General features: G+C 53.3%; 1 protein-coding gene across 3 annotated transcripts; it reads left to right on the top strand.

Moving 5' to 3' along the window:
• Positions 1–416: 416 nt before the first annotated feature.
• On the top strand, positions 417–12,637 carry LOC125983338 (caskin-2). Of its 3 annotated transcripts, XM_049744489.1 has the most exons (22): positions 417–703; positions 1,159–1,585; positions 1,712–1,886; positions 4,632–4,683; positions 5,662–5,759; positions 5,840–5,985; positions 6,066–6,161; positions 6,254–6,384; positions 6,627–6,735; positions 6,958–7,066; positions 7,209–7,303; positions 7,483–7,600; positions 7,938–8,069; positions 8,272–8,432; positions 8,493–8,556; positions 8,666–8,769; positions 8,853–8,963; positions 9,035–9,136; positions 9,214–9,352; positions 9,427–11,055; positions 11,255–11,534; positions 11,635–12,637. In XM_049744489.1, exons 3-22 carry the CDS (start codon positions 1,793–1,795, stop codon positions 11,729–11,731), a joined length of 3,867 nt encoding a protein of 1,288 aa, XP_049600446.1. In that variant the 5' UTR covers positions 417–703; positions 1,159–1,585; positions 1,712–1,792; the 3' UTR covers positions 11,732–12,637. The 3 variants fall into 3 exon arrangements, with proteins under 3 accessions (XP_049600446.1, XP_049600445.1, XP_049600447.1); XM_049744488.1 differs by lacking the exon at positions 1,159–1,585; XM_049744490.2 differs by lacking the exon at positions 1,159–1,585 and having other exon boundaries at positions 418–703; positions 11,638–12,637.
• The last annotated feature ends 37 nt before the right edge of the window (positions 12,638–12,674 follow it).

Raw genomic sequence — 12,674 nt, 5'->3', positions numbered from 1 at the left:
ACTCGCCTGTCTGTCTTGGATGCAGGCACCATGACTTCGATACCACCGTGTGCGTGTGACAAAAAATACAGAAATATTAATGTGACGTAATTATCATGACCACTTGGTGAACTATGCAAGCAAGAATTGGTCTCCCATGATAATCATGAACATTTTTTTTTTTTTTAAATATATAACCAAGGCGGATGATGATTTTGCAATCAATTTCGATAAGAATCCCTATTTTTGTGACTATCAACCCGGTATCTAAAACTGATGCAACGTGATGGAGAATGCTGTGAGTTATGATTTGGACCATTCCAAGCACTGGAAAGTTTTTTTTTTATTTTCTTGACACAAAATATGCGGTGGCGTTTACGCTGAAGTGTCAATTTCCGGTGTCAAAGTCCTGACCGGATGTGGTGTGTGACATCTCTACAGCTTGACGCCTGTCTCGAGTGGCGGTGGCGGTGAAGCGAAAGAGAGGGAGAGAGAGAACGCTCTGCCAGCAAGAAGGAGAAACCGAACAAGTGGCGCAGAGGCGGAGGAAAAGTTCCCAAACAAGCTAGAATTCGTCGTGAGTTCGGTAGCGGAGTGAAAGGTGAACATTAAGCGGCGTTTGGCGCAAAAGGGACGGCGAACAATCGACACTTTGACGAGAATCCCCGTCGGGAATGTCGTCTCGCTCGTGGGAGGCTTGAACCAACCCACGGCGGCGGAAAAGGTACGGACAACTTTTCCTTGCACTCCCTAGAAAATAAGCGACGGTAACATTTCAAAACTGTTGGGCCAGCAGCTATCTCCGAAATGTTAACGTGCCCACCCTGACATGTCCGCTTCGGACGACACCCCCCCACCCCCTCATATCCCTCCCTTTCCTCCGTCCATTCAAGTCTGCTTACGCTGCTTGGCACAATCACGTCAAACATAAATGCAAGTCTTTGGGCCTGACGGAATCATGTAAATAAAACGATGTATATACATGTGTGTGTGTGTGTGTGTCTGTGTGTGCGTGCGCGTGCGTGCGTGCGTGTGAGAACGAGGAAAGCAAAAGTGCTTGGAGGGTGCCGAATTCCTCTTGGAAGTGTTGACACTGGTGAAGAATGCGCCTTGTGTCAAGCTTGTGAGATGGAGTTGTAGTGGAAGCAGCAGAAGCTTCAAGTGGAACATTTCTTATAGGACTCGAGCGCCTTCTTGCAGCGCAAAGCACTTGATGTGTTTTGTTTGCTGACTGTCTGGAGGTTCCTGCGCCGGAAAGCGGGACAAAAACTGGGACAACGTTGACGTCTGCCAACGGGGACGACGGCCTGGCTTGCCTCGGCTCATCTCGGCGCTTACGTAACGCACGCATCTGGGAAACGCGGTGTCAAAGCTTCCCAAAACAAGCGTGTGTTGATACCAAAACTTTGTCGCCGCCGAAGGAAAGTTCATTATCGGCAACGAAGGCAGTTTTTGAAGCATCAGAACCAGGAGCACAGAGATGTCAGCTAATTGGCTGCCAGGCTGTCAGTGGGCGGAGTTTGATGTTGACACCTGCCACAAGATTCGGAATTTGTGAAAACCTTGCCAACGACAAAACAACATTCGTCCTTGTGATTCGGCCATCGTGCGTTCATGACATGACGTCATGGTGTCAGATGATGTCATCCGTTTTATCGATTAAGCATTTCCATTTCAGTGTTTAAATAGTTCAGGCTTTTTTATTTTTACAATTGTTTTTATTCACTTATAGCGCTGAAGCTGTGGGGTCTTGTCGTGATGCGGTGCTGAGGCGGCGGCGCTGAAGTGGCGGCAGCGCTGTGACGTGAGCAGGATGGGGAAGGAGCAGGACCTCCTGCAGGCGGTGAAGAGCGGCGACCTGCCGTCCACGCACAAGCTTCTGGCCAAGCTGAAGAGCAGCAGGAGCAGTAAGTTGAAACCTTCACCTAATTAGCATGAAAGCGGGGAAGCATTTTGGGAGTACTCGGGAATACTTGAAGGATTCAAGTCAAAGTTTCTTGCCAGCGTGTGTTGTCTGAGGGGAGTTGGAATCCCCCTCACAGCTCGCAGATGGTGCCTCGCCAGGATTAAGGAATTAGCGTCGGGGACGAGGTTGGGGGGTGCTGCGCTGACTTTATCAGACGCGCCTTCACCTGAACTTCACAATATTTGCACACGCTAAGCCAGGGCTGGGGAAACTTTTCATGCTTAATTTATTGCCTGCCGTTTTCAGGAGATCTCGTCTATTCACTTATCTAAAGAGTCTCAAATGCTTGACAGGTCCGCAATTGACATAAATGGTGGGGTATGTGCCGATCAAGTTTTTATTGTCTCACAAAGTAAGCCCTCGAGCTAGAAAAAAGGAATTGGAAAACAAATATGCTGCAACACGCTGGCAAATGAGGTAATCAAATAGCTCTGGCACCCAGTCTTCCAAGATGAGCCCAAAATGAACCAGTAGCCCAATTGTCCTCATTTGTTTTCATGTTGGGACCACTGGCGCGATGATGTCACTGTTTGGTTGTTTTGGCATCATCTGCCGTCCAATCGTTTCTCTGGATAACACGCCAGTCGACGTGTTCAAGCAAAGTGGGACGACATCTCGGAAGAGCGTTTCAATTTCATTTCGCCAACGTCGTCATCTTAATGTGAGCGAGCTTCCAAACGGGTCCACGCACGCTGGCCCACTCGTCGGACGTTTGGTCCCGCCTCCAAGTGTTTACTACGCTCAAGTCAGCACGTTAGCTGGTTAGCTTGTGAGCCACGCTGAGGCGACATGTCGCCACTCGTTTCTCGCTGACATTCTTTCCTTCTTAGCTGAGAGCGCAAACAAAAGATCCCACTCCGTCGCTGGCAGGTGGGACTTTGGGGGCTGGCTGGGTCCGCTCCCTACTGTTGACCGCTCGAGACGTGATTGGGGCTAGTGTATGAGTGTAAAACCTGCGCCCAAAACCAAAATGAACAAGATGATAGTCATTCCCGGACGGTGTGGTGAGCAAATGAAGCGCACCTTCTGGAGAAACATTGAAGACGTCTCATGTTGCGCTTTCTAGCCAAGGTGCGCTCCATTTGCCCACCTGCATGTCCTCGTGTCAAAAGGCACTTGAGTTGGGGTTGGTGCTGGACTTGTTGAAGAAGCGTTGTCCTAATGAAGACGTTGAGCGAATGTGAAGGAGTCGCTCGTCTCCTCCTCGCCTTGGGGCGCTCGCCCGTGACGTCGCCCTCCACCCTTCGCCCGCGCGCTTTGTCTTGTCCTGGGCTGCTTTCAAGGCTCTTCATGTACGCATCGCTGCTCGCACGACCTCGTCCATCTCAGCAAGTGTGTGTGTGTGTGTGTGTGTGCACACGCTTGTGTGTGTTTGTTTGCATGTGTGCGACGAGGTGATGACATCATGGTGCTGATATGTGAGTGACACCTTTCATCGTCTGTGCAGGGTTTGGAATTTTGCTGTAGCGGGATAAGAGTTTGATGAGGAAAGATGACAACTTGACAGGAATTGGGACACGGCATGGAAGTCACATGCTCACGTGTGTGTGTGCGTGTGTGTGTGCGTGTGTGTGTGCGCGTGCGTGTGGTCAAACATCAGCATGCAAGTGAGACATTCCACGAAACTGGCGTGTGTTTGCGAGCTTCTCGAGTGGCGTGGCGGGACGGCCCGAGTGGCGAGCGGTTCTCCTTCCTTCCCACAGGAGTTGTGTCTCCACACGACTGCTGTGGAACATCAGAAGAAAGGAAGGTTCTCCAAAGCAGGAAGCACTCCATGATTGGCGACTTCCTGTCGGTGGGAACAATAGCGTCGGGGCAGCAAGTGTGAAGGTTGCGAGAGGCGGTGGCTGACACGCCGGCCGGGTCAGGAGCGGGACACGTCCAGTCGAAAGAAAAGTTTGTCATGAGAGGTCCAAAGTGTGGACAACGCTTTTCTTTGGCCACACGTCAGCCGTGTCCCGCTACTTGTTTTCCTATCTCCACAAGTCCAACACGCCAAGGTGTCAAAGACTTGGATTGGAAGCGTTTTGCCAGCGTAGACGCGTAATGATAGCGTGATGGTCCAAGCGCGCCTCTAATTTTAGTCCTCCGCATTCTTGTGGCACAACTTTTTCTTGTGAGCAGCAGGAAGGAAGGAAGGAAGGAAGGCGGAGGAAGGAGCAAGTGACACACTGAAAGCTGCGACTACAGCTGCTCGCCTCCTGCCCCATACACAAAATACTTCAAAATAAATTTTCAAGACTAACTTGGGGGGGGGGTGATCAATGATTGCAAGCACACTTAGAGCGTTTTGACCAATCCCAGTTTTGCGAGGCTCTCGGTAGGGCAGAGCTTAGAGGCTCAACCAAAAGATGGATGGGAGCGATTAGAAGAGGAGGGGGGAAAAAAAACATGGAGGCACACAAACCATCTTTGATCATCATGATGATGAGGAGGAAGAGTGTGCTGCTGTTTTTGGGGTTCATTAGGAAAAGCAGGTCATGGTTATCAAAGCTACACCAAGCGCATTACCGCAGGGAGCCCTGCACCATCTCTGCATTCACAGTCGTGTGTGTCTGCATTCTGCCAGCAAGCTATATTTTTCCTTTTCTTATTTTTTTCCTATTGATCCACATTCCTCCTGACTGGTCGCCCCTGTGATCAGTTTGAGTTCCTGATGGTGTTTCTCTGCCTTTTGTTCTTGCAGAACTTTTAGGATCCACAAAGCGACTCAATATCAACTACCAAGATGCAGATGGGTAATCACACACACACGCACGCCCCCCCCGCCCCCCCCCCCCCCCCCCCACACACACACACACAGGCTTGCACCCTTGTCTGTCCATTTCTTCACTCAAGACCTGATTGAGCTTTCAAACCGGGTTTCGTCCACCTAGCTACAAGCAGTAGCTCGTGATTGGCGACAAGTACGATTGGGATTTTCTAGCTGCAACTAAAAAGGCAACAAGTGTTCGCCAGTTGCTTGTGTCGCCATGTTGACCGAGACCCATTCCTCAAGGGTCTCCACGACAACAGGTCAACACCCCCCCCCCCCACCTTAGACAGTTTCCCCTTTCCTTTCCACTCTTCCATGCCTTACATTAGATGACTTACACATGATGATTCACCTGGAAGGGGATGGGGGGGGGCTTTTCAAGAAAGTGTGTCAGGCATTGTTTGCTGGCAGGGACGAAGATCCCCCCCATCCCCCCAATGATGCGCAAAGAGGGATTTTCACAGATGATTGATTGTTTGTGTGGGCGCGCCTCTGTGTGTGTGTTTTCCCATTAGTGGCCCTTTCGCCAGTGGCCATCTTTGTTGTCGTGGCCGCTTGAATGGTGGTGTTACGCAACAGCGCCTTTGGTCCTGTCAGGTCACATGTCCTTGCTTCCGCTGCATTCTCGCACACACAGACGCACACATACTATAGGACTTTATAAACTTATATAATTACCTCTATTCATTACAAACGCCCCATGAATAAAATATTGTAACGTGTGTGTGCATGCATGACCGTGACAATCACCTGGAATCTTGTCAAGGTGTGTCTGCTTCTGGGCTTGGATTTCACAATAGGAACAAAGGAGACATTTTTATTGTGTTTATCAACATCATATTTTGGGGATGAATTAATAATTCTCAATACATTCCATTAAGTAAGGCAATTGGGGTCAGGTGTGGTGGCTGCTTTTGTTTTAAAAAACTCGTATGTTGCTTGCTTTGTTTTTGGTGAGCAGCTTCTCGGCACTGCATCACGCCGCCCTGACAGGCAGCGGCGATCTTCTGGCAGCGCTGCTGGAGGCCCAGGCCGTCGTCGATGTCAAGGACAGCAACGGTAGGACTGCACGGCTCTGCTTCATCATCAGTCCCTTTCTATGATTCCCACCCGTAACAACGTTGCTGCCATGTTTGCAGGAATGCGCCCGCTGCATTATGCGGCGTGGCAGGGCAAGTCGGAGTCGGTACTGCTGCTGCTGCGTTCGGGAGCGTCCGTCAACGGCGTCTCGCTGGATGGCCACATCCCTCTGCACCTGGCCGCGCAGTACGGACATTACCACGTGGTGAGCCAGCCGGCATCCCGCTACCACCCGCCGCCTCCGCTAAGTGCCCCGAGTGAAAGAAAGCCGTCTTTTGCTTTCAGTCTGAGATGCTCCTGCAGCACCAGTCCAACCCGTGCCTGGTCAACAAGGCCAAGAAGACACCGCTCGACCTCGCCTGCGAGTTCGGCCGCGTCAAGGTCAGCGTGTGTGTACGATCGCTCAATGAGGATTTTTAAGTTGTGGACCTAGATAGTTGTGCGATAATAAGTGCTCTGGGTGTGGGTGTCAGGTGGCCCAGCTGCTTTTGAGTAGCAACATGGTGGCGGCGCTTTTGGAGGGCGAACGCAAGGAGCCCAGCGACTCGGCCTTCACTACGCCACTGCACCTCGCCGCTCGCAACGGCCACAAGGACGTCATTGGGTGAGCGTGCCACTCACCACCGGTTCCATCTTGAGCAACATGACAGTGACTGGCGAGCTGCCCGGGGTGTATCCTGCCTCACGCCCGATCAGCTAGGAAATTAATTTATCCATTTGCCTTGCACATGCAGACTATCTGAAGCCTACAAGCTTAGTGTGTACTCTGTGTGTGTATGTGTGTGTGTGTGTATGTGTGTGTGTGCGCGCGCGTGTGTGTGTGCGCGCGCGAATGTGCATGCATAGGCTGCTGCTCAAGGCTGGCATCGACATCAACGCCACCACCAAGTCAGGCACCGCCCTGCACGAGGCCGCCCTCTACGGCAAGACCGAGGTGGTGCGGCTGCTGCTCGATGTGAGTTCCCCGGCCTGCCTGCCTGCTGCCGCCGTGACGGCCGCTCGTGTCGCACGTGCCACTCGTGCCGCTCATGCCGCTTCGTCATTTTCAAGAGGCGTTGTCGGGCTGCAGGCGGCCTGACCCACTTTGCTGATGCTTCAAACGCTCCTCACAACTCTTTGTGCATGTGTGAGTTTGTGACGCCTACGTGTGCACGCCTGTGTGTGCGTGCGCTTCTAGGCCGGCGTCGACGTGAACATCAGAAACACATACAACCAGACGGCACTCGATATCGTCAACCAGTTCACAACCTCACACGCCAGTCGAGACATCAAGCAACTGCTCAGAGGTGTGTTTAGTTGTGTGTGTAGTTCTTGCATGTCATGACAAGTGCGTCGTGTAAGCCTTGTTTGAATGTTAACTGACTTGGCGAGCACTGGGGGTCAAAGTGAGGGCACCCTGAGGTCACTGTCTACCTGTTGGCCCCGCAGACGCGACGGGGGTCCTGCAGGTGCGGGCGCTGAAGGATTTGTGGAACCTTCACGATCCCACCGCTCTCAACGTCCGCGCCGGAGACGTGATCACGGTGAGATGACCGTTCCGCTCTTGCAGCCTTCAACAAGCTCAGCCCAGTCCTCGGACTCAATTTGTTGTCCGGCCAAGTCAATTTGACGCAAACCGAAGTTCATCTAATTCAAACAATGACGCAAACTCGTAAGTGGAAGTAGAAGGTGGTGTGCTAAACTAACACGGCACCGGCGGCAGGTTCTGGAGCAGCACGCCGACGGGCGATGGAAAGGTCACATCCACGACAACCAGCGGGGGACGGACCGCGTGGGCTTCTTCCCGCCCTCCATCGTCGAGGTCATCAGCCGACGTGTCGGTGAGGCCCGATGCCAATCACGTGATTTTGCTTCAAACTAAGCACATCATTCCAGTCGTTCCGCGTGCTTCCTGCATGGGCTTCCCTTCACCTTTGACCTCTCACGCAGTGTTAACCCAAAATACAACTGAGCCAAGGCATATATTTCACATCGGAAAAATCGCACAGCACACAGCCAAACGAAATGGATCAAAAAGTCAATACAGTCAACTCCACCACCAAGAAGTGAAAACATTGTTTCAAATTTTTTTCTCGTGTCAAAAATGTGCCTTGGCTGAGTTGCGGTTGTGAAGCAATGCTCTGACCGGCCGTTTGATTGGCCTCCCCCACCCTGTAGGGGGCACCCTCTCCCGACATGCCTCCCTACCCGTTCGTCGCCGGTCCAGAGCCGCCCTGGCCGCCGGCCTCAGCTCGACCCCTCACGTTGACGACTCCTACTCCTTGTGCATCCCCCCCGCCCCACCCGCAGGTACACATACGTAACGCCTCATCACGCCGACTGACTTCACACATGCGCGGCAAACAGCATCTCCCCGACAAACACTTTGCCTGATGTTTGTCCGTATACGTGAGAAGCTTAACGACCGGAGTCTCGTGACGGTGCCCCCCTCCCACAGCGCACCGTCTCATGACGCGTTTTGAGGAACTGTGTTTTGTCGTGCGCTCACCAGGAGACCGCAGCAGCGTGGGGAGCAGCGAGAGCGTGGGCAGCACACGCAGCGCTGGCAGCGGCCAGAGCACCGAAAGCAACAACAACAACACGCTCAACAATAACAACACGCTAAGCAACGCCCACAATGGGACCGCCGCCACCGCCGCTCACCATGACAAGGTACACGCCGCACGTAACGTAACGGCGGGACAGCTTTCCGATTGCGCTTTGCCTTGGCAGGTGGCGTCGTCCGTTGTTGATTGTGGAGCCTCGCACTCGAGCAAGCAGCCTCAGCACCACGCAGGTTCCCCACCGTCATCCTCTTTCTCCTACTCTCTCTTCATCGTCTCTTCCTCTTTCTTCTCTGCAGTCTTCTTTTGCCCTCTTGTCAACTTTTGTTGTCTTGCACGCAGGTGCCGACACCCCCCGTAGGCCGACGGTGACAGTGCAGCAAGCGGCAGAGCAGACCTTCACCCAGCAGCAGTTTTTTCGTCCTCAGCAGCTGCTGGATGGCAAGGTAAGGAATTGTACTCGATCATGAATACGGCGATGAAATTGATGATGACGTAAGCGCTGTGTGATGTCTTTCTCGCGGTTGAGGACGCCGAGGCCATTTTCGAGTGGCTGAGCGACTTCCAGTTGGAGCAGTATGCGGGGAACTTCATTAGTGCCGGTTACGATGTCCCCACCATCAGCAGGATGACGCCTGAGGTGAAGAAACACTTCCCTGTTGCATTGACTCCTTACAAACTAATTAACGACCGTCATCGATTGGCCTTCAGGATCTGACAGCCATCGGCGTGACCAAACCGGGACACCGCAAGAAAATCTCCATGGAGATCAACAAGCTGAACATTCCCGAGTGGCTTCCAGAGTACATCCCGGTGAGCAGACACGGTGGAAAGGCCCCGAGAGCCTCCTGCATAGTGCCGAGCGTGACTCGAGTGCGCTTGCATTGCAGTCAGAGCTCAGCGAGTGGCTCGCTGCCATCGGCCTCCCGCAGTACCAGAAAAGACTCTCAGAAAACGGCTACGACAGCATCGGCATCGTCAAAGACCTGACGTGGGAAGACCTGCAAGAGATCGGCATCACAAAACTGGGTGAGACCACAAACCCCCTGCAATATGGGTGACAATCAATTTTCCTGTCTTGACTGCTTGCCTTTGGTCCGCAGGCCACCAGAAGAAGTTGATGTTAGCGGTGAAGAAGCTGTGCGATATCCACCGAGCCATCGTTCAGGCTGAATCCGGCCAGGGAACAATGCGGCGCAAAGCTCCCGGAGCGCTGCACGTAGTGGCCATTGAGCCGCCAGACGCCGGCGGGGAGTGCTCGTCCCCCCGCACCCCAAAGACCATGATGACCTTTCAGGACAGTGAGCTGAGTGCCGAGCTGCAGTCGGCCATGTCTGGCTACTACGCCGATTGCGAGGACGTCGGAAATGCGGTGGGCTCGTCCCTAGGCCGGGACGGCGTTGAGACCCGTTCCCGAGGGTCTGGACATTTCCAAGAACCCGCTTTTGTCACCGCCCACGGCCGGTCCCAGGAGAGCTTTGACGGCAGCCCCGCCAGAGACAGGAACGTCCCAGAGGGCCGGGACCAGAGACCCGTCCACAAGCTGGTTCCCCTGGGAACGGCCACCGTATTCAAGTACCCCGCCGTCCCCGCCAAACCCAAAGTGTCCCGCTCTCACGGCTCGTCCCCTCATGGCTCGCCGGCGTTGAAGGGCTTCAACTACCTGCACTCTCACCGCCCAGACGCGTCTGCTGGACCCCAGGAGCACAGCCGGACTCTGGCGCTTCCCAAGAAACGGACCCACAGTCTAAACCGCTACGCTCTATCGGATGGAGAACCTGACGAGGATGACGACGAGCTGGCGCCCCCCTCTGGAAACGTGCCTTCATACGCCACCCTAAGTCGCAAACACAGCCGCGCTCAGACGGCTCGGATGCCGTCCGGTCTGGAGAGGAGCACCAACGTAGGCCGCAGTCAGTCTTTTGCCGTGCGAGCGCGGAAAAAAGGACCCCCGCCGCCCCCTCCAAAGAGACTGAGCTCAGTGAGCAGCACCACGAGCGGCGAGCTGAGCGACAGCACCTCCGCGTCAACGACGGTCGGCAGCGGCCTGGTGACCGACAGCAAAACCGTGTCAGTGGCCAGCGTTGTGAGCGACGGCGCCGCGTTGACATCATCGGGCGGCGTGGTGACTGACAGCCCAGGAAGTGTCAGGACCATAGCGGCCTCCCTAGAAGCAAGTGCAGAAACACAAAACCCTCCAGATCCCAAACGTGACCCCAATCCACAGACATCGTCTGCTGACGAATCCAAAGAGACCCCAGGGGCGAGGAGGAGGGCGCAGAGCGCGCACGAGCCAGACAAGTCGGACACGGAGGAAGCTGACGTCAAGGGTTCGCGGTCACCTCACAACAGCTCCAGTGAGTGTATTCCCTTCGCCGAGGAGGGAAACCTGACCATCAAGCAAAGGCCAAAAGCGGGGGCCCCGGGACCCCCTCGAGCCGAGTCCGTGCTGGAGCCTCCCGACAAAGTCGCCGCTGCCAAAAGCCTCGAAGTCCCCGAGTTCAACCTGAAAGAATCAGACACGGTCAAGCGGCGACACAAACCCAAAGACAAAGACGAAGGATCCCCCTGCAAAGACCGGACCCAATCTGAGGCCGAGGCTGACGCCAAGGAGAGGAACCCGGAGGAAGTCTGTTTAAGGATGGACATGGGGGCCCCCCTCAAACCTCTGTCGTCTCCCAAACCGCTTGTGGCCCCCAAACCTGTACGGCACAGCCTGCTGGCAGCACAAGGTAAAGTGATTGGTGGCACGCTTCCCAAATCACTCTGGCCGTTGATCCGTTCCACAAAGTATTTTTCACAGTTTTGTTCCTTGCTAACAACGTGTGCGTTTATTTCGTCTTGCTGGAAATGGAAAATAACGTCACCCTTTTTGAATATTTGGTGGCGCAAACACAACAGGCTGATTTTTCACTTTTCTCTCTGGGACAGCTGGACTCGGGTCTCCGGCGGTGAGTGTAAGTGTGGTCCAAAGTCTGGCCTTCGGTGCCGCGTCACCCCCATGGTCTCCGTCCCGCGGGCCCCCCCCGGTGTCGGTGGCCCCTCTCTGCCCAGCCCCTTCCTCCCCAGCGGCCGCCAGAGTCCAGACTTCGGCAGGTCCAGCCGTGACGGAGGTGGCCCAGCAGCGACTGGATGAGACCAGCACATCTCTTGCAGCGGCCCTCAAGGCCGTTGAGAGGAAGTTGATCCTGGACCGGGACCAGGGTGACGGGTAAGTCTAGGAACTTTCATACTCCTGTCAGCACTGCAAGCCAGCCAATGTGTGTTTTGTTTAACCGTCTTTTTTTACGTGTGTCGGGTTTTGCTCCCAGCAGAGCCAACACGGTCAAGTCGGCAGGAAACATCCTGGACGACATCGGGAATATGTTTGACGACCTGGCCGACCAGCTGGACGCCATGTTGGACTGAAGGCGCCCGTCAAGAGAAAAAGCGCAGCGAGTGACATGACCACAAACAGCAGCACTTAATCAACACGCTTTTATTGTGAAGTGCTGACAGGAACTTGACAGCAACTCTTCATTCCATACCTAAAGTGGGACCTCACTTCTATGATAAAAATGAAAAGTATTTATTAGAGTAAAAGCCAGGACAGCTCGTAGGACACAAAACCTCAAAGCCGTCCATTTGGTCCCTTCCTGGTGGCAAAATGATGCAAGAAACTTGTCGACGAAAACACTGGAAGAAATGACAACAAACAGGGAAAGACTTCCTCCTCCCGTCCAGACATTTCAAACTTTTTCTTCCTTCCGAAGGAAGCCGAGAAACGACGCAAATGGTTTGGTTAAGAATCGCAGCCATTGGATGTCGTCAAACTTGCGTTCCTTCCTCAGGCGTCGTCTTAACACTTTCCTCACCACCAGTGGTCCTCGTTTGTTATCGCATGCTCGTCCCCACTCTCTACGATGTGTCAATTAGCATGGCTAAGCCTGTTAGCTGGTCGTTAGCATGTTTGCGGGCTCACGTTGGTGTGGATGATGTCTTTTTACCCTCAACTAATGTTTCTTCTAAACATGCTTGTTGTTTGAGTCCTGTAGGGAAAGAGTTAAGATGCTGCCAGTTTTAAAAGGGAAGAACATATGTAGATTTTATTGTCGTATTTAAGCTTTATTTCCTACACAAATCTATTCAACCAAAGTCTGTACAGATTATTAACATGTTTCTAAAATGTCTGGATGTCTTTCTGCGCGCCACTTTTGATCATGTGACCTCGGGCGTCCTGCTCATGCACGTGTGCAATATGTAATACTCGCACGTTTGTCCTTTTGATACGTCAAATGAATTAAAAGAAAAGATATTGACAATTATTTCTACTGATTTATGTGTCGTCGTCTTCTTTCTATAGTGTTTTTCC

The sequence above is a fragment of the Syngnathus scovelli genome, chromosome 16 (genome assembly GCF_024217435.2).
Source record: "Syngnathus scovelli strain Florida chromosome 16, RoL_Ssco_1.2, whole genome shotgun sequence".
Classification (NCBI taxonomy): domain Eukaryota; kingdom Metazoa; phylum Chordata; class Actinopteri; order Syngnathiformes; family Syngnathidae; genus Syngnathus; species Syngnathus scovelli.
Note: the sequence above shows the minus strand (reverse complement) of the source record. Positions and strands in the feature narration are given on the sequence as shown.